Source organism: Neodiprion lecontei, chromosome 5 (genome assembly GCF_021901455.1).
Source record: "Neodiprion lecontei isolate iyNeoLeco1 chromosome 5, iyNeoLeco1.1, whole genome shotgun sequence".
In the NCBI taxonomy this organism is placed as follows: Eukaryota; Metazoa; Arthropoda; class Insecta; order Hymenoptera; family Diprionidae; genus Neodiprion; species Neodiprion lecontei.
The window spans coordinates 4948466-4973840 of record NC_060264.1 but is presented as its reverse complement, the minus strand read 5'-3'; the positions used below and the strand labels follow the sequence as shown (position 1 = coordinate 4973840).

General features: G+C 40.1%; 2 protein-coding genes and 2 long non-coding RNA genes across 8 annotated transcripts in view; 2 read left to right on the top strand and 2 right to left on the bottom strand.

Moving 5' to 3' along the window:
• Positions 1-1273: 1273 nt before the first annotated feature.
• Positions 1274-6665, bottom strand: LOC107225314 (troponin C, isoallergen Bla g 6.0101). 3 transcript variants are annotated; one of them, XM_046739442.1, is made up of 5 exons: positions 2925-3250; positions 2106-2139; positions 1862-2005; positions 1486-1737; positions 1274-1392 (listed from the first exon to the last, which is right to left on the bottom strand). In XM_046739442.1, exons 2-5 carry the CDS (start codon positions 2110-2112, stop codon positions 1364-1366), a joined length of 432 nt encoding a protein of 143 aa, XP_046595398.1. In that variant the 5' UTR covers positions 2113-2139; positions 2925-3250; the 3' UTR covers positions 1274-1363. The 3 variants fall into 3 exon arrangements, with proteins under 3 accessions (XP_046595398.1, XP_015521226.1, XP_046595396.1); XM_015665740.2 differs by lacking the exon at positions 2925-3250 and adding an exon at positions 2336-2582; XM_046739440.1 differs by lacking the exons at positions 1274-1392; positions 1486-1737; positions 1862-2005 and adding exons at positions 6090-6408; positions 6482-6665 and having other exon boundaries at positions 2107-2139; positions 2925-5980.
• A 1644-nt stretch (positions 6666-8309) lies between these two features.
• Positions 8310-25375, bottom strand: part of LOC107225981 (leucine-rich repeats and immunoglobulin-like domains protein 1) — a 61613-nt gene continuing 44547 nt past the window's right edge. Inside the window, exons 2-8 of one of the 2 annotated variants that reach the window (XM_046739444.1) lie at positions 21036-21539; positions 20020-20242; positions 18856-18995; positions 16840-16992; positions 15210-15390; positions 13671-13810; positions 8310-13504 (exon numbers count right to left, since the gene is read on the bottom strand). In XM_046739444.1, the coding sequence (XP_046595400.1) occupies positions 13239-13504; positions 13671-13810; positions 15210-15390; positions 16840-16992; positions 18856-18995; positions 20020-20242; positions 21036-21408 (1476 nt within the window). In that variant the 5' untranslated portion in view covers positions 21409-21539 and the 3' untranslated portion in view covers positions 8310-13238. The remainder of the gene's footprint in view (positions 13505-13670; positions 13811-15209; positions 15391-16839; positions 16993-18855; positions 18996-20019; positions 20243-21035; positions 21540-25375) is intronic. The other variant, XM_046739443.1, reaches the window with a different exon arrangement.
• LOC124294444 lies at positions 13425-18969 on the top strand. Its single transcript, XR_006904307.1, has 3 exons — positions 13425-13528; positions 18169-18479; positions 18843-18969. It is a non-coding gene; the product is annotated as an uncharacterized LOC124294444 (long non-coding RNA).
• Positions 21758-25375, top strand: part of LOC124294443 — a 51975-nt gene continuing 48357 nt past the window's right edge. For both annotated transcript variants that reach the window (XR_006904305.1, XR_006904306.1), the window contains exons 1-2: positions 21758-22134; positions 23474-23678. This is a non-coding gene — a long non-coding RNA (uncharacterized LOC124294443). The remainder of the gene's footprint in view (positions 22135-23473; positions 23679-25375) is intronic.

Below are 25375 nucleotides of genomic sequence, written 5' to 3'. Positions count from 1 at the left end.
CGTGACGAACGAGCATAAATTTCGGGTAAAAAACGTCTTCCATCCTCGTTTTGCCTACCTTGTTATCGGCGTCGAAAAACGAGAACGTGAATGAAGAGACTACGGACTGGATTTATTTATTTTTTTTACAAAATTTCATTCGCCTCGCAAAAGTGGGTACGAAATTTAATTGGCAATTAGGCTCGATTGTCTTCGCTCCGAGGTTTGTCCGCGGGTATTTTAATTAATCGATCCGTAGCCGTCTGCGGCTATAGATACGTATGTGCGAAAAGTACGCTGTTGATCAGAAAACAAAATGTAGAATTTATCGATTATCCGGAGTTTAGGGATGAGAATTGAGATATGAAAGGGTGAAGAAATCGCGAAGAAGAAATATTTATTCGCAATTCGATATCGAACAATCCGTTGATGATAATTCATTTCGCGATTACGATTTACATATCATTTCCCAGTAATTAGTGACGGCGATTTTTTAACATAGAATTATCGAACGGAAAAAAACCGCCGTTTTATCACAACATAAACGTTGCGCATATTCTGCTTGCCAAATTAGTGTCGCGGAAATTAAACGGATTAATGTATCGTGCCGTGTTGAACACGTGTTACTACTACGTGCGGTATCAGCCTTGTTTATGTGTCTATATACGCGGTTTCAAGAGGGGAAAAATCTATTTTTGATTCGCCATTTCAATTCTATTCATTCGTACTCGCTTCTAACGCAGCCACGGCGCAAGACTGATGTGTTCTAAAATCGTTCTCGCCACCGAGTTCACATATAAATATATATATATATATATATATATATAAACAGCTCATTTCCCAGCTGATTGAGTTATCGAATTATTCCCAATATACGCATAAATGTATTCGAGAACAGAATAGAAAATTTGGGAATATATATTCAACGATTTTGAGAGGGATTTTCGTCACCTTGGGATCGATTAATCAGAATTGTATATTATTAATTACAGTCGAAGTTCATTTTATTTTATCGAGTTTTAACACGTTTATACATAGTATTGCAATAACGTTGTACAGAGGTATAATGTATAATATAACGCTTGCATCACTATCACAATACAAAATCATATAAATATAGTAACGTCGTTTAATCTTCATGGTACAGACGCAATTTAACGGTATTATACAGAATAATTTTTACACCTCGAGTCGTATTGCGTGCAGAAAATTTACGCAGCACAGCAACGGGAATAAAGTAACGTGTGTATAATATAATGTATATCATGCAAGCGGGATAAAAAAAGTCGTTTTCATTATTCACTTTCCTTCGCGTTAGTTGACGTATGTTTTATGATGAATTTTATTTATTTATTGTTTTTTTTCTTCTTCGTGAAAAACTGCCTTATCCTCCGGTCATGGCTGCCATGAATTCTGCAATGATAAAAAGGCGAAGTGGGAGGGGGGGTGGATTACAACGATACACGGTAAAAAGGTTGCTTTCTCAGCACGAGTAAAAATACCAACCTTCAAAGTCGACGGTCCCCGATCCGTCGGCGTCAATTTCGTCGATCATCATGTCGAGTTCTTCTTCCGGCAGATTATCGTCGAGTTCGCTAAGAATGTCCCGGAAGACGTCGGTCGTTATGTAGCCGTTCCCTTCTCTGTCGTAAAGCAGGAAAGCTTCTCTAAGCTCCTTAGCGATCGCCTCCGTGTCTTCCTCGACGATGAAACGCGAAGCCAGCATGCAGAATTCCTCGAACTGTATTTCCCCGGTTCCTGAAAAATGCGTCGGTTATGAAAAACAAAAAACAAAAAAAAAAAAGAAAAATAGAAACAAAATAAATAAATAAAATAAGCGCAAAGTTTCTTGCACTCAATCATTCGCCGATTCGATCCTCACCGTCTATGTCGAGTTCGCTGACAAGATCGCGAAGCGTTCTGTCGTCAAGCTCGTGACCCAGCATTGCCAAAATCGTGCCGATCATGTCGGTACTTATGCAGCCTTTCTTCTCGGGATCGAAGGCGTTGAAAGCCAACTGTAACTCTGTAGAGAAAACGTTGGTGCTCTTTTAATGTTTCTAAAAATTTTAAATCGCAACGATTTTCAAACGCTCGGTGAAATTGTCAACAAGTTATTTACTCACGGTCCATTTGTTCCTTGGACAACTCGAGATCGTCCTGAAAATTGGAAGGTTATATTATTAAATTAGCTTTGTTCGATATCGCTTTTTACGATGATTGAATAGTGACAAAAGTTGAAGGCGAATCAGATTTATAAGCTGTTGTTTTTTTTTATTTTTTTTTTTATTTATAGGTAAACGAGAATGTTTGCCGAACATTAATGATCCACTGTTTGGAACGAGTGTTTAATTACCATGACGTCGACGGTGAAGTCGTGCCTAACGAATCCTGATACGGTGGATAAAAGATCGTTAATCGGTATCAGCTATCGGAAGAGTTTCCAGCTGCTCAACGTCTCGCCGACTGACGAAGTTAATTGTCATGTAAATGGCGAAGTACATTGTCGGACGGTTTAAAAAGCTGCGTACTTTTTTCTAATTGTTTTCAAACCCGACGGAAAGTTCGACCTCGCACTACTAATTAGCTAGAACGAATATCGACGCAATGACGTTGCCCGCTGCATTCCGTTACGCTGCAGCAATACATCATCGCCAATCATAGTACGTCAGCTAATTGGCAACGATAGATAATTGTTTATTGGTTATAATTCGTAAGCGTTCATAGGCGTCGATCATCGGTCGTTAGTTATACCTTACAAATGATAACTGCATCTAACTACGTGGCGTTTTTACATTGTTTATTTTTTTTATTAATATACCTTGGCGCAATAGACTTTCAACTTGTTTCTCACGTTATATGCGAAATGGGCTGATAGAAATTATCGTCCTTGTTCAATTGTCCAAAATATTTGAAACGAAAAAATCAGCTGAAAACGTACTCACAGATTTTTGTTTCTTCCTTTCATTCGTCGTAAGTTGCTTTACCGAATTTACTGTAATTCCTGGTTTTAGTTGCAAAATTGAAGGATAACTTTTTCCCAACACGCCGAGCCTGGAACTTTCTTATCTGACTGTACGCAGGACTTGACGGACTTACGATTAGCCCCCGTGATTAAAATCCATTCAAACGGTTTACTCATCGTCCGAAAACTGTCAAGCTGCTTATCTGAGCGGTAGGTAAACACGATCGATCATTCTGTGCCGGATTATCCTACAAGTTAATTTTTATTTCGCGCCATTCTCCCCAGATCGTTATATCGAACAAATTTCCAAGCCCAGGAATCATAACGACAAATTAATTGTCGCGTCGTATACTTTGCAAGTTATTATTATAAACGGTGGGTGCGGTATTTACTCGCGATCGTATATTAATCGACCGTTTTCACGCAGGTACAACGCTATATTTCAAAAGCGCTATAAACTACCGTCGAACATTTTTCTACCGGACGATGTCGCCGCTGCATTTGTTGCAGCCGTTTGCAAAATTCTCGGGCTTGAAAATTCGCCGGCATTGTAATCTCCGGCTCGCGTTCGATTGGCCAAACGGCACGATATCCTTTCCAAGGAATTGCAGCCCGTTGCCGAGGTCTTTGGTACGTGGAATAGAGCTTCGCTAACCTAGCAGCGGTTTCAATCTTGAACGGATATAACGCAACCCCCTTTTAGCCAATCAGATAACGAAGTCGTTGCCCGGTCGCGTGACCGGCTAGACGTTATTAATAGACCGCTGGTATACCTTTTGAGAATTAGTTTTACACACCTACGTTTAGCAATCGAGTGTTGATTTGAGCCGTCGTGAACGCCCGAAACACAGTTTCGAATTTCCATCGCCATGAATTTTCCTCTCTTTTTTCTTACCTCAGAATTATTACAGGGTAAATTTTTCACCCATCGATTAAACCGAGGTCTTATTGTTGGCATTGCCCGTGCATCTTATTTACGCTCCTAACAATAGCGGGGCGCGTCTAGCACTTAGTCTGTGACACATGGCGGTCCATTAATCAAGTCCAATAGCCGAATCACACAGCGTGCAAGCTTGCGAAGCGTGAATGCCCTGGCGCAAGATAAACCGGGTAAACTGATCATCGATCCATCCCTGATAGGTAAGGACGTCGATATAACACTCGCAGCTTGTCAAAGGATCGTGATAACTGATAGATAGATTCGTTCCGCTCAATCGATGCACCCTGACACCATTCATCCTTCACCGACACAACGTCTCGCGATCACTCGATAACAAGTCACAGTACTTCTTCTTCGTTCGTCCGAAAATCGGACACCGATCTCGATCTTTCGCGCTCTTGAAGACCGGTTCCAGCCTCTTCAAGGCTGCGAGAAAGCGAAGGTACTACCGACTTGTTGCGAGGAGGCGGAAGGGGCGGCGGGATTTCGGCGTTGAACTTGTTCGGATTATCGCACGCCAGAATCTCCCTGATCCTTCCTATCCTCCAGGACAGAAGCTGCATTCTGGTGGGTTGAATCCCGGATACGTAGCTGGTGGTGCTGCTGCGCGAACTTGATACCGTCGGTCCGGGTACCCGAGCGAAAGATCCGGTATTGCTCAAGGAATCCAAACGGCAGTCCGCGGGAAGAACGATGGCGTCCGCCGCTCTGTGGTTCACCATGATGATGCGCTTGCTGCCCTTCAGGAGCCGCGGGTTACGGCGTACAATGCAGTAGGAACCCATGGCTCCTGAAACGCAGACGACTACGAGGACCACCGTTAGTCCACCGATAATCGGCGTCTTGGCTTCATCCGTCAGCCACAACCTCCCGGACTCCTTGTTCGGCATCTGGATCGACTGGCAGTTGAAGGGCGAGGTAAGGTCGCCGTTGTTCCTGTCCAGCAGACAGACGATGTAGACCAGTCCAGGCTGCAGTTCCGTCAGCGTTACCGAACCCGCGACGTCCGTTACGCACTTCACACTTTGCGGCTCGATGTCCTCAAGGTCTTTGACGAACCACACCAAGGTGTACGAGGTCGCTTCCGATCCCACGACAACGTGGACCGAACCGTTTGTCACCTGGCTGAGAAAGAACCCCGGGTATCCTGTTCTGACGATGAATTCTCGCACGGAGAGGAGCCTCCTAGTCGTCCTCGTGTCGGCTTCTTGATCCTTCTGGTCACAGGTCAAGGTCATTGACTCTGGGTCACCCTTTACCGGCTCGTCGGTGGATTCCAAAACCGCGGTCGATGGTCTGTCGGACTGTTCGCAGAAATCGGCTTCCGTGAACGAAAGCATCGCGTTTCGATCCGGCCTAGAGCATCGGGGAACGTCGATCAGGATGGTTGTCAAGTTCTTGAGCCAGTTTAGACCACAGCTACAGTTCCAGTCGTTGTTGGCGAGGGTGACTCTGAAGTTGGGATTTGACCTCAGGATACGACTGAAGGCGTTTGTTGGGAGATAGGTGAGGTTGTTTCTAGCCAGAAAGAGCTGCCGGATACTTCTGGAGAAGGGATCTAAAGCTCCGGGCTCGATCATCGACACACCCGAGTCTGTAAGGTGGACCGATTGCACGTTTGGAACACCTTTGAAGATGTTTCTGGATAGTTTTGGCAGACGATTTCTGGTCAGCGACAGTACGATCACCCTGCGAAGTGGACGACTACCGATTACCTTGGTCAGGGTGCGTTCCCCTCGGATCGCATTGTCCAGCTGAAGAATCTGGAGAGAGTTCGCTGTTCCAACGAGCAACTCGGGCTCCGGCAGTACAATGCTGTTGTCCACTATCGCCAATTCCTCCAGACTCGTCAGGCCATCGAACAACGATTTTCGAAGGGCGTTTATCCGGTTCCCGATAATCGCCAAGCCGCGAAGTTCCTGGAATGGCTTCGATCTAAACGCGTCCACGTCGATTGCCGTCAGTCCGCAACGCCTCAGGGTCAATTTCCTTAATCGAAATTTTATCGGTAGCCATTCGGAACTCAGCTCGTTGGACGGAAACCTGCAGTTATCGAACACCAGCTCCTCGACAAGCTCCTTTTCTGCACACTGTCTCTGAAAAATATGTTAATTTCAGTCCAGATAAATCCCTTAGTCGAGTCTGATCTTCTCTGAACTCTGAACCAATCGGCACTTGACGGATATTTCGATTCCGTGAGCTCACCTTGTATTCGGAGTCCATAAATACGGTGGCGATGATTCCTGGGCTCGAAGCAGCTGGGATGCGTGAACAGGTGACAACGCAGTTGGTTTCTATCCTGCAGTATATTTGAGACATGGGCAGAAGCCTCTGATTTATTAGGGTGAGATTTTCATCGGTGGTATTCTGGCCGAAGTTGAGGCCAGAGATTTCGCTTGCCTCGTTACTATCCTGGACCGATTTCTCCCTCGTTGAAGATCCAGCCAAGACGTAAGTCGCGAGGAGAAGACCAATGCCAATGGCCATCATAGCCACGACTGCCATGTTCCAGAACTCGAATTTCCTGGACGAGTAAGGATCGACGTTCACGATTATTGACTTGTTTTATTTTATTTAACACAGTGTTGGGAACTTACTTTCTACCGGTTTCACGAATCGGTGCCAATTCCTTCCTGGAATCAAACGTTGGGAAGCCCATGATCGCTGGTACCTAACGCCTGAGCACGATCCGATGACTGGATGCACGGCGAACAGTGAAGCGACACACGTGTCTGCATTACCAACCAAAGCTTTTCAAATCCGTCCGCACACACCGGCCGCATTCACTCCGTTCAATCTAGCGATGGATTATTGTTACTATGGGTACCCAGATACAGTTTGACGTTGATGAGGTAGCCGAGCTTTCGGTTTTTTAACACCCCGCGAAGCAGGTATTGGATGCAACCGTCAAGTGCCTCGCACTTTTCACTCAAGGTACAACAAACTCCGTGACGAATGACTGTGCTTGATAGAAATTAGACAATAGCCCATATTAGAGTTTCTTCTTATTCTCCCTCGACTCTTTCTCCCGTATTATATTACTCGAGCCTTTCAACTGGCTTGCTCAAGTTTAAGTAACTCGAATTACGTTTGAAAATTTCACCGTCAATAGCTCGCCACGCGATGTCTGATGGTCCCATGAAAACAGTTCGAACAATTAATAACTAATCAGTCGAGGGTTACTTTCCGACCAACGTTTATCGTATAATTGCTTTTTAACTCACCCGACAGTCAATTATTCAGGTCAGCTTAACTCTTAGACCGTCGATGAAACATTAAACGATAATTATTCCTTCGCGTTAAGCTCTCGTCGTGACCGCGCCAAAATTATTTATTCAGCCAAAATTAATTATTTATTTCTTTTTTTTCATCTAATCGGAATAAATATATTAAAACAAATTCAAGCCTAACAAATATTTATGTCCTCGTAGAAAATTTGCTTCTCATTTTGTTCCCACGTCAATTTGAAACGAAAAGAAATCGTCGTTCGATTTCGAATACTGCAAACCTTCAAAAAATTTCCAACATCCACACGATGCGAGTTGATTTCAAATTCGAGTTTCCTCACTCGCTTGACGGATCCGTAATCGCGTATCGCATCGTCCGAATACCGATGAATTCCCAACCGTTATCTCGTTCCATTGACATTGACAATCAATAGATATTGATTGCTTCCGTACATGCGTCGTCTATGAGCATCCGTACGCTCGACGTTAACATTTTTCACTTTGTTTTACGCGTTGATAATTTGCCACGTTAGTGACACGACATTGTTAAAAAAAATAAATAAATAAAATAAATAAATTCCGAATTTAAAGTCTTCTCACTTGTGTATACCTACCGTCAACGAAATCGGTGACAGCTGTGGGATGAATGAGAGCGTTTAAAAAATGTTGCGTAGGTAATCTTTATTCATTTGACTGTACCGCATACACAATATTATTATTATTATTATTATTATTATGCTTATTACTATTATTAACGACCATAATAAACGGTGACATGTAGAAGTTAGAATTTAAATAGGCACGTGTGTATATTCCATAACAAAGATGTACCGTCAGGGTAATTCGTATTATATTATATAGAATATACACACATACGTGTAAAGTTGTGTAACATCAATTATAACATTAGGCATAAAATATCCATCGAGATGTATATATATATACATATTACATATATATGTATGTATATATATATATATATATATTTATAATAAAGCTATACGCAACTTGGAAAAGATTCAGGGGGACACATCAAATATATTTAAAGATGACTCGTTTACTTTTCTACCGCTATGTGCCACCACATAAACAATAGACGATTATAAGTGACGGATAATAAGATCCGAAAAAAATTAATACGTCGAAAGGAAAATTGAAATATCTTTTCTTACTTTTTTGCAGCAATGCGATTATCAGAGTGACAACTTCGACTGCTCACTTGTCCAAGTTTGTTATTCACTTGTTTCTTTATCGGTGTTGTTTTTTTTTTATTTTTTTCTTTCTTTTTTTTATTCTTCTAGTTCATAGGTGTAACATAAGCGCACATTCACGGATCACGTGTACGGCTCACGGTGTGATGGAAACGTTTCTAATGTTTGGAAAACGGGTGTTTTCAGGTGTTATCAAGCCGATGGAAAATATTGGCTTACTAATTTATACCCGATAATATTCATAGCTGTGAAACCAGACTTAGCGAAACGGAAGTTTTTTCTTCTTTTAGCCTGGTTTTGGTTTTGGTTTTTTTTTTTTATAATTTTCTCTTCCTTCTTCCCAGCTTCAGTTTCATCTATTTATTTTTTCATCGTTCGATCAGTCGTCGGATGCGCCGGCATAGATCTGACACCGTAAGATACTGTACAAAAATACCGCTTGATTATCGTTATCATTATTATTATTATTATTTTTATTATTATTTTAATTATTATTATCATTATCTATTTTACTTTTACCTCTAGTGCATCTGACGACTTTGTTTATTAGTACGTATGTGGTTCTTCCAATTGTTTACTATGCAAAATTATCATTATCTCACAACGCGTTTCAGACGACGCTGTTTATTATAACGAAGCGTGTCTTTGTATAATCTATTTTCGATTTTCAATACTTTTCAAACTTCGGTCTTTCTCTTTTGCATTTTTTGAACTTCTCATAATTTTTTTCCTCCGTCATCAAATATATCAATATATATATGCGTTAAATCCGCTACACGCTATGTGACGTTTATAAATAATTTATAACTCTTAGCGTCAGGAGCATCGACCATCTAAATCCTATAATGGTATCGTTAACGGTATAGTTGATGAAATATACTTCATTTATTTAATCCACAGGCAGAGACTTCTCTAAATATTCTTACATCTATGTAAATGTTCCCCGAGTGCTGCTCGCTCCGTTCAAATTTATCAACTGAAATTGCTCGATTTTTTTTTTTTCTTTTTTTTTGTTTTCAACTTTCGTTTCTTCCCCATCGAATGGTGAAAAATTTGTTCGCATATGCCCGCGCGCGTACCCTGAGCAAAATTTAATAGGGCCAGCAAAGAGTCACGGTTGGCGTATGAGACGAAATAAATTATTTCGAAAAAAGAAAATTCTTTAATTGATAACGAACGATTTTTCGGAGAGTGAAATAAAAATCACACGTTTCTGCTGGATTTGGTTAATAGTATAGGTAACAGTTTAGAGATAAAATCTGACCACAAAACAGCAATAATAGGAAGGCAATCTTTCTACGGAGATAGCAGCAATCCGGTGGTTATTTTTTTTCATGATTTCTTTTTGTTTATTAATTTTAACTTCTTTTTTTTTTATTTTGATATGTTAACGTGAGATTAAAAGTACGCAGAGAAACAAAAAAATTAATAAACAACATCGGGTGCACCGATACAGGACATTCGGTCGGACTGTACGTTCGTTATGCGGATGTATTTTCGATAAAATACTTAAATAGCAACAAATGTGACGTTACTTGACGCCTTTTTTTGTATGGTGGAAAAGTCGGCTAATTTGATGAACGGAACTCCTTAAAATCGTTTCAGCTGAATTCCGATATCCTGCATACAGAGACACGATTTGTAAATCATATATTTATAAATATCGATATAGATATGTATTTGGGTGTGTATATATGTTATATAATATATAGTATATATGTATATATATATATATATATATATATATATATATATCGTATAGATTTTAACAAATAAATTCTTTCAAATTTCATCATACGCTAAGGATATGTATATGATTTTTAGTGGTTATACAGACTCGATCTTGCCAAGTCTAATATTATCGATAATATACGTTATTAGGTGTGATAATACATGATAAAAGCTTAAAAACTATGCATGCTTGTTCTCACAATAATCATTTTACAATACGCCTTAGAATCGGGCGTTTGATAATGATATGTATATATATGTATATATAAATCTAAGTTAACGTTATCCACCACTATTATCGAGCCGACAACGTGAATCGATCGTAACTCTCGGTATATTTTTACATTTTCGGAGGACGTATTCGTCGGTTTGAAATACATGACATTACGTATATCAGAAAATTTCTGTCAGGTTTCGCTTTGATTCGCTGATTAACGAAATCAATTTTTTCTAAAGAATCTCGACGCGCGTGATATTTTCTTCTTTTTTTTTTTTTTTTTTTTCATCTCTCTATCCGTAAGTTTTCACGGATTTTCACGCGGTGGTTGGATTTCTTTCATAATACAATCGTCTCGATTATTATATTACGGAGTATACCGTACAATTTTACATAATATTATATTCCAAGTCCGGTATAACAAAGTCGTGGTAACCCTTAGCCTTAATACTTGTATAAATTACGTTTTACATTATAAGTATATAGCTAATGAATAAATCTATATAATTTAAAATTTTTTTTTTTTTTTTTTACTTTCCGTTTACAAGCTCACCGAATCTCTCTTATCATTAGAACCCTCCTCTCCTCTCCGTATAATTCACGTGAAAACATAATTTTCCGAATTATTAGACTTTGTTCGCGACGCTCTTATTTCTCTGCATTACCAGACCGAATATCAACGCGCGACAATTCTCCCCCCCCCCCCCCCCCCCCCCACCGAAGCCTTTCTTTTTGTTGTTGTTGCTTAATTTCGGTTTTTCGCATAAAATCACGATACTCGTGGCGTAACGATCGACGAATAATACGTATTTTAGTTTTCACGTTGGCTTTCAGACGTCATCGCCTGGGAGAAGAATGTTAATAACAACTACAATCGCTGATCTCGAAAGCCGGTTGTAAAGTTGATTGAATAAAACGGTTAAACAATCACAATGACGACGTGACTCAAGTGTAGACTTCCTGCATCTCGTTTACGGATCGTCATTGCGTTGCCGTTGTGTCAGTTTAGTCAGAGAATACGAGCAGCTTCGGCCGAACGACTTTTATAAAATCACTAATTTCTTCTCTTCCGTTTACTCATACATTTTTCTTTCTCGCATCATTAGTCTCGAACCAATTGATCGCTTCGTATCCCAGCACGAGTTGACATTCGATTCCAATTTCTTTACTTTTCTTCAATCTTTACTCTTATTTATATATATATGTATATATATTTTTTTTTTTATGCGACTGCATCTTTTTTTTTTTCTGAACGACAAATTGTGTCGAATCGATCGATTCGATGGTGTTTAAATGCGACAGTGATCGCGATTAAATCACGACTGTATTTGTAGAGTCGTATGTTACTTGTTTTTTTTTTTTTGTTTTTCTTCCGCATTTTCCCTCACACCTTACAATTTACACTTATAAGTCATCCCGGCTGGTGTTTTCAATTTTCTAATCTATAGGGTTGAAACAATTGTTATTAATTTATTTTCTTACTTTCCCTCGTTCCTCGTGTTATATATTTGTATATTTTTCAAAATATCTTGGCAACGTTACTGATATGTATCGATTGATAATGAAAGCTCGTACGCTTCGCGATATGTTGCATATGTATGTATATATATATATCGTCTCTCCGTATTGTTTATACGTTTGTTTATTGCTGCCCGAAAGAGCAGCTGATTATATTTGCCCTCTCGTAGATTTTCTCACAGATCGATTTTTCACCTCCGCAATTATTTCGGAATCTTTTCCCCAATTGCTTTAACGAAATTTTAATTCCTTTCTCGCCTGAAAATGTCCGTCGACCGTGCGTCGATTCATCAAGGATCGTTTATATTGTTCATAAGATTGCGTATACCTTAAAAAATTATCAAATAATTAGTAATGTTAAATAATATATTTATACATGTACGTATAAGAAACGAGAAAAACAAAAAATAACGGAAAATACTAGCAATACAAACCTAAGGTATTATATAAATTTATCCGCTTTGTAAATATACATCTGTGTATATATATTTCTATATGTTCATTTATTTATACGATTCGTTATAGAAAAATTATATTCTTTGTAATAATTATGTTGTATTTACGATTTCGCTCTATCAGCAGAGAATGCATTTATAGTTTTATATTGTTTCGATTGTCAAAGATAATTTGACTGGTTTTTTAATTTTTCATTTCCTTTTTTTTTCCTTTTTTTTCTTTTTTTTTTTTTTTTGCCATCCTTTTCTTTTTCACACGCGCCATCGAACACGCGTGATCAATATGCAGGCATATTAATAATACAATTATATAATATATTAGGTATACGATTCGTAGAAAAATAAATTCATATCCTGAAAACAAAAAAAAAAAAAAAAAAACTATCATATAGAAGGAAAGAAGGAGGGAAAAAAAAGAAAAAAAAAAAAAAAAAACGTCAAACAAAAGGTGTATAATAATATTGTACGACTCTAAAATGTAAATTAACGATAGACAAAATAATATTTAACAGCTAACGGTCGATCCCTAAATTCACCTAGATCCCAGTTTGAAAATTTCTACGATTCTAAACCCGGCCGACTTGATCTATAATATAACGATGAAGATATTCAATCATACTCGGTATGTATAATCGTGAGTAAAAATGAGGACTACATTATTTTCTACATTCGGTATTATAATATACCAAAATAACGTGATCATTAAATTCTCTCCCTTCTCTCTCTCTCTCTCTCTCTCTCTCTCTCTGGGATACAACTCATCGAGCGAACTACATGTAACATTAGACGTACACACATGTATTAGCCATAAATGCATATATGCGAATATATATTTGTATAAATGAAAGTGTTCACCGAATCAACGTTAATATGGTTCCGTTTGTTTTTTTCTTCTTTCTTTACTTTCAGATTGTTGTTATCATTTTTTTTTTTTTCTTCAATTTTTCTCTAAACCAAAGAAATAAAACGAGGTTTGATATGTTTCTTCGTTCGTTTTAGAACAGAACGACGAAGCTCACGGTGATGACGAACTGAAGACCGACAAGTTTTACCGCCAGGTTACCGGATGACGATTTTTCCTCGGCTATCGGCTGGCATCCCATTCGATCCAATGGTAGATTCTGCACCGCGTATTCTCTGTGCTCGTTACTCATCGTGCATACGGTCCTCTTCTTCGTCATCACCTCGTCGTCCTTGTCGCGAAGATTTTTCAACCAGTTTGAGTACCACTGAAGCTCGCAGTCGCAGATCAGCGGATTGTCTGAAACCGAAGATCGTCAAAGTGGTGAGAAAACGAACAGAGTATGAATCAATGTTTAAGGAATCTAGTTGGAAATCGATAAGCGAGGGTGAAATCGGCGGTGGATTTTCTTTCATGATTCTTTATTTATGAATTTGTTTTATTTTTTATGTTCACAACTCGTTACCGGTCAAATCGATGACTTGCAGAGTGTCGATGACGGTTTCCATCACCTCTTCCGGCACGTGCGTCATTTTGTTGTTTTGCAAGTTGAGCGTTTCCAACGAATTAAAATTCTCGAATATCATCGGCGGCAGAGTCTTGATTCTGAAACGTAATATCGATATTTCCATTAACCCCAAGAAATATTTATTCGTTTTTTAGTTACGAAAAATAATTAATTCTACAAAAAAAAAAAATTGCCTCAACTTTACGATACAATTTGAATCGGCAATAAAATATCGTGACCATGGTAAATAATTAGTGTGATTATACTCGTCGATATCGGAATTTATAGTCAAAGCAAACGATACTAATTTTCATTTTGTATTCATAGTCGATTTTTTCGCTTGTTATATGTATAGGTTAAAAATTGAATACAGTTAATCGTACAGTAACCAAAAAATAATATATAAATTCTATACGGAACCATAAATTTCTTCCTGCGTAAAATCGACCGTCCGTCGATCGTTCGTTCGTAAGCGGAAAAAAAAAAAATCAACAAAAACTATAATTTCATAGAGAAAATTACCGCGTACGAAACGTGAAACACGAAACTTTGGCGGCTCGAATACAACCGGTGGAATTTTCCCACGTGGATTTGAAAATTACATGCTTGGGAATAAGGGAGACAGGGACACCCTTCGGGTTGTTTTCGTGAGCAAAGATGGCTGCAGGAAAATTGCCGAGGGTGCGAGAGAGAGAGAGAGAGAGAGAGAGAGAGACGGCGACTAAAGTCGATATATATATATATATATATAACGTCCCAAGAAGTTTCGTCATTAATTCGTTAAAATGTCCCCGGAGTGTTGTTACGTATATTTCTCGCGGTTGATAACGGGCCATGCAGCGATCCGGCTCGAATGGGTTTTACCTCCGTTAGCTGTGTAACGCAGGTATAACGCGAGAAATCGCTCTAATTTCTTTTTTTCTTACTCCCTCAAGAGTTTGGGTCGTAATTTCTTCCCGTCTTTGCCGCCAAGTTCCAGGCGTTCCCCAAATGTCGCGAAGGAAACGAAAAAAAAGAAAACTCGCTAAGCAATTATAATACCGTCCGATTCAAACAACAATAATAATAATGATGGTCGTTGCGATAACGACAAAAGAAAAAAAAACAAACAAAAAAATAAACCGTGACGAATATCACACCGAGAAGAAAACTTTGAACTTCGAAACATTTTTCCACGATTATCATACAAACGTTAAGAACTTTCAAATAATTTAACGAAGCTGCGGAGAAGAGGATATTAGATTATTTCTCTTTTATAAAGGGAAATATTTCATCTTGTAAAATTTTCATCTCCCGCGCAAAATTGTCTTTTCAACTCGCGTTTTTTCTCATGCTTCTTGTTCTTTTTTTTTTTTTTTTTTCTCTTTCTCCACTTGTTCTTCGCTCAGTTTTTTCACACGGTCACGAACTCAAGAAACTTTTTTTTACATCGGGGGAGGGATTTTCGTTGCGAAATAACTAGTATAAAAAATAGCGGGGTGAAATACGAGCGATTACAAATTTTTTTGAAGATTCAGGAAGGTGATCGAGTCCCCGTAACCGGCGAACGCGTCCTCCGGTAATACGGTGATGTTGTTGACCCGTAAATCCAGGTGACGCAAACGGTGAAGCCTTCTTAACGCGTCGCTTGGTACCATGTGAAGCTTGTTGTCCGCCAGTCGAAGATACTGGAGATGTTCTGCAACCAAGCGAAAATACATACGTATTTTATACTACGTGCACAGAATACGACTTATTTTACAAAAAAGACACTACGAAGTGTTGTAATAATTTCAAGCACTCGGGTATAAATAATAAATACATATGAAATAGTTGACAATATTTTTTATTTAAAATTCGAATCGACATAACTTCTTGCGTACAGTGGACGAAATAAATAACTTTGTTAAATTTCGAATCGGATACTTCGTACGAACATCAAACAAACCGAGGCAAGATTCTTTTTTTCCCACAATCTCTGCACTGCCGTTTTTTCATTTTCTTTTTGTTCTTCCTTCGTTTTCAACCGCTTATTACACGCAATACGCTTATCGGACTTTGCACTTTTCTAGAGTCGCGTGCGTTGCTTGGGACAATGATTAACATATCGTTTATTTTTACTATTTTCTTACGGCACGAGGCACGCCTCAAGTCTTTATCCGCGAGCTTCGAAGCTTTCTGAGGCAAAACTGAGATACTTTGGTTACGAAATTCCGAAACAAGTGTTTCGTGATCCGAGACATTCGACCCCTATTTACGTACGATTTTTCAACGATCTCTCAGCGATTCGTCATTTTCAACGAATTTCGGTTATTTCTCGAAAGCTTTATTTCCCCGACATCCGTTGTACGCGATAATTTCGAGCAACGTTTTCGTTTAATTTATTCCCCCGTATTATTTCTCCGCAACGACAATGAAAACACCTTCCGACCTTTATTTTCCACCTAATTGCCTCGCGTCCCAGAGGTTGGACATTAATATGTTAATGAAGAAAGCTCTCGCGTCCGTAATGGTCAAGAAAAAAATTTACACACACGCATACGCGGTACGTATAAACACGAACGCGTCAGAGAACTCATTTGCTTGAAAAAAAAAAATCTTGTTTGTCGCTACGAAATTTCGTCAAACCGGGGAATAAGCGTCGATCGAACAGATCGCAGATCCTTTTTTCACCGACGTATCCGTTGAAATTTCGAAGCTGAATCTTGAGCACGAGTCTTTCTTAGCTAACGAAACGAAGATCAGTTTCCAAAAGGAGGGGTTCAAACTTCTCACGCGATATTCGTGACAACTCGCTGATACTTGTGTGTAATACTTAAAGCCTCGTGTTTAAAACTCAAGCCGAGAGAAACGGCCGGAATGAAAAGCTCCGTTTGAAATACGGGATCTACTCTATTCCGGCGGGCTTATGCACTAAATTGTTTAATATTTCATTCAAAGCGAACGAACTTTGGCCAGACTGCGCAGACGGTGAATGGCCGAAGGCGTGTAAGAAGGGAGGAATATCGCTTATTCATATTTATGCTCTCAACTTGTACCGCAGGTTGGACGTTCGTTCGTCGTCTGGGAAAAAGAATCGTTACGTGTCCATTCTGTGGGTGAAATATTTAATTTTGACGAAAAATTTTTGTAACGATAAATAACTCACCTTCGAGGCCGATGAACGCGTCCGGATCTATGTGGGTGATTTTGTTTCCATCCAGTTCGAGAGAGTTTAATTGCGTCAAATGCGAAAAGACGCCGGCTGGCACTACTTGCAGTTTGTTATGAGCGAGTCCCAGTGAGTCGAGGCTCTTCAAACCTGCGTCGAGAAACGAAAGATTCAATTAATAACCGAGCCGAAATCCGTCCCATCGTTTCTCGGCTGAAAACACAGGTTTTTTTTTTTTTATATCGTTTCTTACAGATTTTCATTCATCGGAACCGAAAAAAATTCTCGTTTTTGCAGTTTCTATCAGAGTTAAACTTCCGCTTAACCCTAAATCCGGTATCTTATTCTTGATTGTAAGAATCCTACGGAAAAGTGATTTTTTACTTTCGATTATTATGTATTGGAGCGAGGCTTGAGAATAAATACAAACAAGGAAATAAAAAAAGTGGAAAGTGGAAGCGTGTTCGGAGAGGTATAAAAGAGGTGAAGAAAAGATTCCACAGGGAAAAAGAATGAACAGGGAATGTTAAGTACATTGCGCGAAGAAATCGTTTGTTTGATTTTACAAGAAATATTGTTCAGTTCATTGTAATGAAATGTGGGTTTTCTTTCATTGTTGATATGCGTTTTTTTATGCTAAAATCTTGTAGTTTGCATAAATACTGTACGTGATGGAGGGAAGTGAAAGTCATTTTTGGATTCAGCACGCTCGATATCTTAATATTTACCCAAAACATCCACTGTATCGGAAAAAGAATTTTTTTTTGCAGACCTGTGAAATTAGCGTTGAGAATAAGGATTAAAATAAATTATCTGATAAACGCATAGTCGGCCGTTAAAAAATATCTTTGTTCGATCGCAACAGCATCGCATAAATGCGGTTCAAAAGTCATTGGTATTCACCCCTTTTTCTTTTTCAAAATTAAATAAAATATTATTCCAGGTAATCCACAAATCGGTAATTATTTTTTAGCTTCACAATTTTTTGTTTTTTTTTTTTTTGTTATTTCTGTTTTACTCCTGAACTTTAGAACTAAAGGAGGAAAAACAGAGCACGTTTTGTGCTTTCGGCGCTTATAAATGCTGCGCAATTTTCCTTCCGCAGCTTTCAGCGCCTGAAAGTATCTTATCAGACTTGCACGGTTTTACGACTGGACGCCTAGATTCAGGTGCACGAGAGCAACGCAGCTGACAATTTTCGCGAGCAGTGTAACAGAGAAAGTTTGCAAATCCGCCGTTAATTCGCGATGAATATAAAAATTTCCTTAAATTTGTCACCCCGTGGGATACATTGAAGATTATAATAACAGACAATAATTTTGGCAGGTACTGGAAGGTCGATGAATGCACGTTGCATCGATCGCTTCGGCAGGTGATTGCGAACAGACTTGCACGAGGGCGAAACAACTACTCGGTGAACGAAATTACAGATTGGCTTCGGGGAAAAGTTGAATCTTGTTATAAAATTTCAACGGAAATCTTCTTCGGTCTCGGCGTTTCCAGTTTGTCGGTGCTGCACTCGGGATCGCTTTTGCCTCGACGACGTTCACCAATACACGTAGAAAACATCCCCCTCATGAATACCGCGATACTCAGCGAGAGTAAACAATACCGTTCACCCTGTCGGCCGAATATCGGTAAGCTCACCCAACGACTGGGGAAATTCACCGCTCCCTGGGAATTCACTCGGGGGGGTAAGATTTTTCTCCGTTTCTTTGTCCTGTTTTTTTTTTTTTTTTTTTTTTTTCTTTTTTTCGTTCTCTCTCCATCTCTTTCAATCAGCCTTTCCGAAACGCGAAGCATTAAATTTTCGCAACATTTTCAAGAAAATCTAGAAACAGTGATCGTAATGCGAAAGAATAGTAAAGGATACCGGACTTTCCGGTAACGGCTATAAAACTAATTTTCATTTTCTACCTAGAACTGTGATTTTCGATTGCGGTAAGAAATGAAAATAGTTAAAGTCTAAAAATTTCTCTCATTGCGTCTTTTATTTTTAGTGTACAGACTCACCGGCAAAGTCGCCCTTCTGGATGGTGCTTATCCTGTTCTCCTGCATCTCCAGCTTCTTCAGCATTTCCAAAGAGGACAAAGCCGAGGTTGGCACAGAGTTCAGTTCGTTTCCGCCTAAATTCAACCGCTTCAATTTCCGACTGAAATCAGAGTCGACATTGTGTCCGTTGTAACGCGGTTCGCATCGACGGGGAACATAAAATATCTAGAACTCGATCCGGCGGGTTTTTCCGCCTGGATAATCGGGTAATGGATTATCGAATTTCGTGCAGCGATAAAAAGGGAAAAGTTCAAAAGGGCGAAGTTTAACCGTTATCGTCTGTTGTGAGAAAAGAGTAGAGAAGAAAAAAAAAAAAGGGGGAAAAAAGTTCCTTTGGAAGACTTGAAAAAATAACGAGGGTCGCGGTGACTCGACTGACACGTTAAGGTAGGTCCGTGAATCGAGAGGACTGGATCCGACGAGATCTATCGGCGTGGCAGAAGCAGCAGTGGCAGAACCATTGGGAACGCGACCTGGCGTAATTGGAGACTCTGATTGAAGCCTGGGGATTAGGTGACGTTGTAAAATATATAACGTATGTAACCGGGTCCGGTTTAGCTTTGCTAAGCACGTATATCGCCGCCTATTTAATCCCCTCGAGCTTGGTTCATATAAACATTCGATCCGGGTGTCTAAATACGAGCGCCACTCGATCCCGAGGAAAATTTTCGACTTTCATAGTTACGTATACACTGAGGAAAATTTCACTGCTTGTAGATGATGAAAGATTTTCGTGAAACGTGTATCGTTTCGACAAGAATTTCAATTTTGTCAAAATAAAGTAACTATTTAGTACAATTATGGTTCGTTAGTACCTTCAACGTTGGATGTGTTCGGTTTGGCTTAGCGTATTTTTTAAACTTCAGCAAGACCCTAAAATCAATTTATCGTTGAACCAAAGTCAAAATGTAACGCGAGTGACTTTATTCTATTATTGGATTCATAGATCCGTTATTAAATTTTTTTGGTTCCGTCAAACGTACCTAATTTCTATTTCGTACCCGCAGTTGCGGAATGATTTTTGGGTTTGGCAAGGACTGTACGGCAGCCTGTGCAGCAAGGATTTTTTCTCAGTGTATATCTTGGACCCCTTATTGAAAAATAACATCCCTCGTCTCACTCACTTGTCGACACCCTTGAACGCGTCGGCTTCGATGACTGATATCTTGTTTTCGTACAGGGTGAGGATTTCCAAGGTGTCAAGGCCCTCGAAAGCTCGCGCATGGATGGCGCTTATCTTGTTGTAGTTCAGGTTCAGTATCAGAAGGTGATGCAGGGTCTTCAACGCCGCCGACGGTACCACGAGCAAAGAGTTCTGCGACAAGTCCAGCTGGGTGAGTCCTTTTCCTGCATCAAACGGCACCAAAGCTCGTAAGTAATCCGCTTTTAACACGAGAAAAACGTCAAGCTCCGCAATTCGCACGAATTTTTGAACTTTGCAGTCCTCCTCGATACGTGTGCAAAAAACTGGGTGTAAAAACCCGGCCACAAAAACACTCGTCAAAGTGTTACAGGCACCCCACGAAATGCGATGGTCGTTCAATGTCCCCGAGAATCTGCGGCTACTTACAATTGCCGTAACAAAACTCGCTTTTTAGCGTCTATATACCAACAGGGAAATAGCCAGCGATCAAGTCACTTACTCTTACTTTTTTATTACACTATCTTGCGTTTTGTTACCTCCAGTTCTTGGTCATTTCGGACTAATCTTTAAAACGGACTTCGAATGGTGTAAAAAGAAAAAAGAACCTCGTTTCGAATTCATTCGGAAGTACCCGTATACACTGGGACCATTAATTGTAATCCATGTACTGTTTCTACGGTCCATTTGAATCCTCGACATTCTTTCTTTGCAAAAACGTACGAATCAGATGAATTTCTGACGACTTGGTCAGTCGACGATGCGTGTCAACGGTCACGCTGATCTGTTCGTGAAAACATTTCAATACCATTTAATTTCTTGGTCTCAACCGTCGACGCGTCTTTGGAAACAAGTTTCTCACGCAGCTTGGAAGTGATTAAGTACAACGGACAAATATTATCGTTAGGATCGAAGCTTCGCCGCATCGTCGTTAAAACAAACGACGAAAAAATTTTGATAGAGGATCGCTCAGGGACCATTCAAAAATTGGTAACTCACCTATCGAGCTCAGAGATGTTTCCTCGACGACGGCTAGACTGCTGTTGTGAACGGTGAGATGATGGATGTCAAGACCGAGGAAGACGAAGCCCTGAAGCTTCGGCATATTGTTGTGTCGCAGTTTGAGGTAGTAAATGATGGTGTTGGGCCTGCCCTTTAGTACCGACATCGCCTTGTTGATGTGAGTGAAGTCGGTAAACTCGCAAACGACGTCGAGTCCCTGCTTCTTAACGATGCAGGAACACGGTGCTATCTCGCTCCTAGACGGGCAGTTCTGGACTATCTGACCAAGGGTGGACCTCAGGTACAAAGACGTTACCATGAGCCATACTATCCAGCACTTCTCCCCCTTGAATCTCGTCGACGACGACATGTTACCGCACTCGTTCCTTGAAGCCGTTATCGTTGCCGCTTTTCTCACCCTCCGCTACTTTGCCCCGTTACGGTTGATTCCCATCGTCTCGCTTCGCTATCGTATCTTCACTCCTTCGCGATCTGTAATCACTCAAAGAGAGAGAAAAAAAAATAAAAACAAACAAACAATTCGGTTCATTCACTCGACGACTACAAGCACCGATCAAGTAGACCCCTTATCACTTTCCGAACTCACGATCCCTCGATCACTGTTCCCAACTTTGACTACGAGTCGTTCTCTTGTCTTTATTGTACCTTTCGTCGAACGGACTCGGCGCAATTAAAATTCGCCACTCGTTACTTCGCAGTTTGACAAACGGTACGATTCGACGAAGAACTCATCCAGCAGCTTCAACACTCGTTATCGCCGTACCAATTTAACCAGGAAAATGGATGAGGATGGATTCACCGGCTTCGTTACGGGGGCAATTAACCGATCGGTTTCGTGCAACGCGAACCGTTTCACCGACTCCGTTACAAGGCTTCGAAGACGTTTCTACCGACTCACAGGCAGCTCGGTGATGCTCTTTGGGCGCGCGCTCTCCGCTCGCATCATTGCCTTGTTAATGGAACGCTTCCGGTTCGAGGGGCATCAGATCCGAGAGGCTCATGGGAGCGGCAATTCCTGACCACGACGCAGAACGCGGATCAAGAGCGAGTCGCAATTTCGAATCCAGAAACCGAGGTACGGTTTACCCGAAATACGAGCGATTTTTCAAGGGTGCCGGAAGGAATTCGAACGCTGACTTTTTTCCTCTTTCAAATTGGTCACACGGTTCTTTTTTACGCTCGGGTGAATTCGAACGCTGCATCGAATCGGCAAACGTTTCGCCGATTTTCCATCGCGACGAGCTTCTGTTCAAACGCGTTTGACCCGAATTAGGTTGAGGCATTAATTTTCACCGCTCGGAATTGACAGTCGCGAGAAATTGAATCGCATTATTCGACCCTCTTATTCGCCTCATTGTGTAACATGTTTCAGAGACAACCGATGTTGGTACAAAGTTCAGTCGGGTTTCAACCCTCGTTTACGAAGCAGCTTTATCGGGATTTAATCAGCCTTGGGTATACAATTTCCGCAAACAGTATATTTTCAATTATCCGATAATCGGTCATCTTTTAATCTTGAAATTTACTTTTTTATCACTTTGATTCCGCTTCCGGTGAAATTGGTCCGAACACCACCCCTCACTCGCACGTGATCTACGTTCGATCCCCCTCCCCCCAAAAAGGGTGCGTCTCATTGATACCAGGCATCGGTTTTATCCTCGAGTTCTACAACCGTGTAAATAAATTTCGCGAAGTCACTACTTTGAAGAATTTCTCTTTCTCCACCCGTATATTCCTTGCGTTTATATATATACAGGACCCGAGACACGCGACGCCTCGATTTATTCCCCTGGGTCACCCAAAACGATTAAGACAGATAGCAGCAATCGATTCGCAATTACTGACGTGCTGCTACGCTCTTGAAAGAAATTTCTCCAAGGAATTTCGACGCTGTCGCCAAAAAAAAAAAAAAACAAAAAAAAGAAAGAAAGAAAAGGAACTCGACCAAACCACGTGTTAAAAATTTTTATACCTTCCAACGAACCGGTTCTTTTATGATTGATCTCATTCCTCGCTTGACTTTGATCCGTTTACCATTATTTGCACAACTCGCAAGTTTTAACGAAAAATTAACCACAACGGGTGAGACATTTCTAAACTCTGAGAAATTCATTCGCGTCCATCGCAAGTTGTGCGAACAGCTTGTGGCATTTACTTGACTCGCGAAATCGGATTCCGCCGAATATGTATGTACGTGATAATTGGAGTTCCAAACTGTTGCGAGTTCGCAATTGCGATAGTTTCAAGCGCGCGGTTTGGCTTGATGATATTCAATGTTAGTTTAGCCTACTTTGATTGCGTTGACATTGTCGAAAATAATTTCTATGATCAAAGTGCGGCGAGTCGAACCCTGGAGAAATTTATACCCAGTCACGGATTCAATTTCGTTATTTTCATTCGCTTTCTTCCCGCAGCAGGACAATTTGCAGTACAGAATGGAGCCCGGATTTTCGATTGATTTTTATTTCATTCCCTCGAGAGACTGTAATAACGGAGAAAGCTCGGCGAGCAGAGAAGAGAATGTAGAGAAAGCCTTTGATTTTCAAGAAAAAAAAAGAAAAAAGGAAAGCAACTCCGTCATTCGTCGAAGTACGAGCTTGCAGCGGAAGCTGGTCGCAGGTAAGCAAAACCGATGATTTAATTTACGTCTTATTCCAGATGCCTTTTATACTCCCCCATTATTCCCAAGAGACTCTGCGGAACCGATGGAACCGTATTTTTCTGTGCGTCAAAAATTGTGAAGAATCAAATTGAATAAGCCCAGTTCAAAGTATTCGGGAGCGAATTCCGGATCGCCTGTTTTATGGCCGGATCACGCGAGATAAAAAAAACAAAAAACCGCCCGTCCCGAAGTCTGGCAAAATTTTTTAGTACATGCCTGAGCAGATAATTTTCCGTCAAATACGAAAATTTTTTTCAACATCGAAACCGCAAAATTAATCAACATATACAGCGGTTATTTTTCCGACCGCAGCTGATCGATGCACGGAAATTCGTTGATTCGAAAAATTCTTTCTCCATCCTGATTGTATTTGAAGGGTTTGTTTCAAAACGTGTTTTCTCAGGGATTCGGCATCAAGATTGAAAAAGTTACCGAACATCCACTAAAGGGAACTCTTAGCCTCTTTCAAAGAATTTCCCGCACCAATCAGAGAACTTTGGTATGTATTTTTTTCACCTGTTATTTTTTGCCGCGGGTGTTTTCTTCTCCGCAAATTATCCCCATGGACTCTTATTTCGACTTGGTAAATCGAATTTCTACGAATTCATCCAAGGATGTATTCGATCAATCTTACGGAGCCAAGATACTCGCTGTTTACGTTGGTACGCGTTTCCGGTTCTCCCGAATTCCCCCTCATCTATTATTCTATTCACTTCCGGCTTTGATTTCCAAATTCTCTCTCTCTCGAAAAAACAAATAAATAAATAAATAACAAAAGCCAAGGCATTGTGATCGAATTTGGCGATTAAATTTTTTTCTATCGGTGTAAAAATTGGCGGTTACTATTAAAAGCTTTTAATTATAATTATACAATAAAATATATAATAATATATATTTATACATATTTGGTGAGAAAAAATCTATACTATATTTCGAAATTTGAATTAAGTTTAAGATTATGAAACATTATTTTCGAAACCTTTAACACACAGCCAGATAATAAAGACAGTCACAAAAGCCTGGTTAAATTTCCAAGTTACGATGTCATACTTGCTAAAAACTTGTTACATGAATAATTGATTTAGTTCCGGAGGTACAGTATCGAAAAATCGATTTCACTGTAAAAATCAAAACTTGCATTGAATTTTTTACGTCGTGGTCTGGAATTTTGGTAATTTTTTGGTACTTGACAAATGAATTCGTTGACCCGTATATTTTAGAGAATGACAAAAATAGCCGATCAGTAAACGTGTCACGTTTAACATACATTTTCTCTGATTCTGAAGTATTGCATGATTTTTCTTTCCCCTCGGAGAAAAGCTACATTATATCTTGACGCCCGCCGTAGATCTGAAGAAGAGCTTTTTCCTTCCGCGACGTGAGCAGGTGTACAGCAAAGATGCAGGGTGGGTTTCTACTCAACTTGGGGAAAAGAGAAGTAGAGAATATCCTTCCACCTCGCGGCGTTGCTTCCGCGACGTGAACGCGTTAAAATTAAGAATGAAGGAACCAGACCTCCCCAGATGTGTATTATACCCATATTCACACCGCGATAAGAAAGAGAGTAATCTCTTTACCCGCATCGCTCCTTCTCCCTTTGATGCTTTCCCTGAATTTTCTCCTCCGAGACCATCAGCGATATTAAGGTCATATC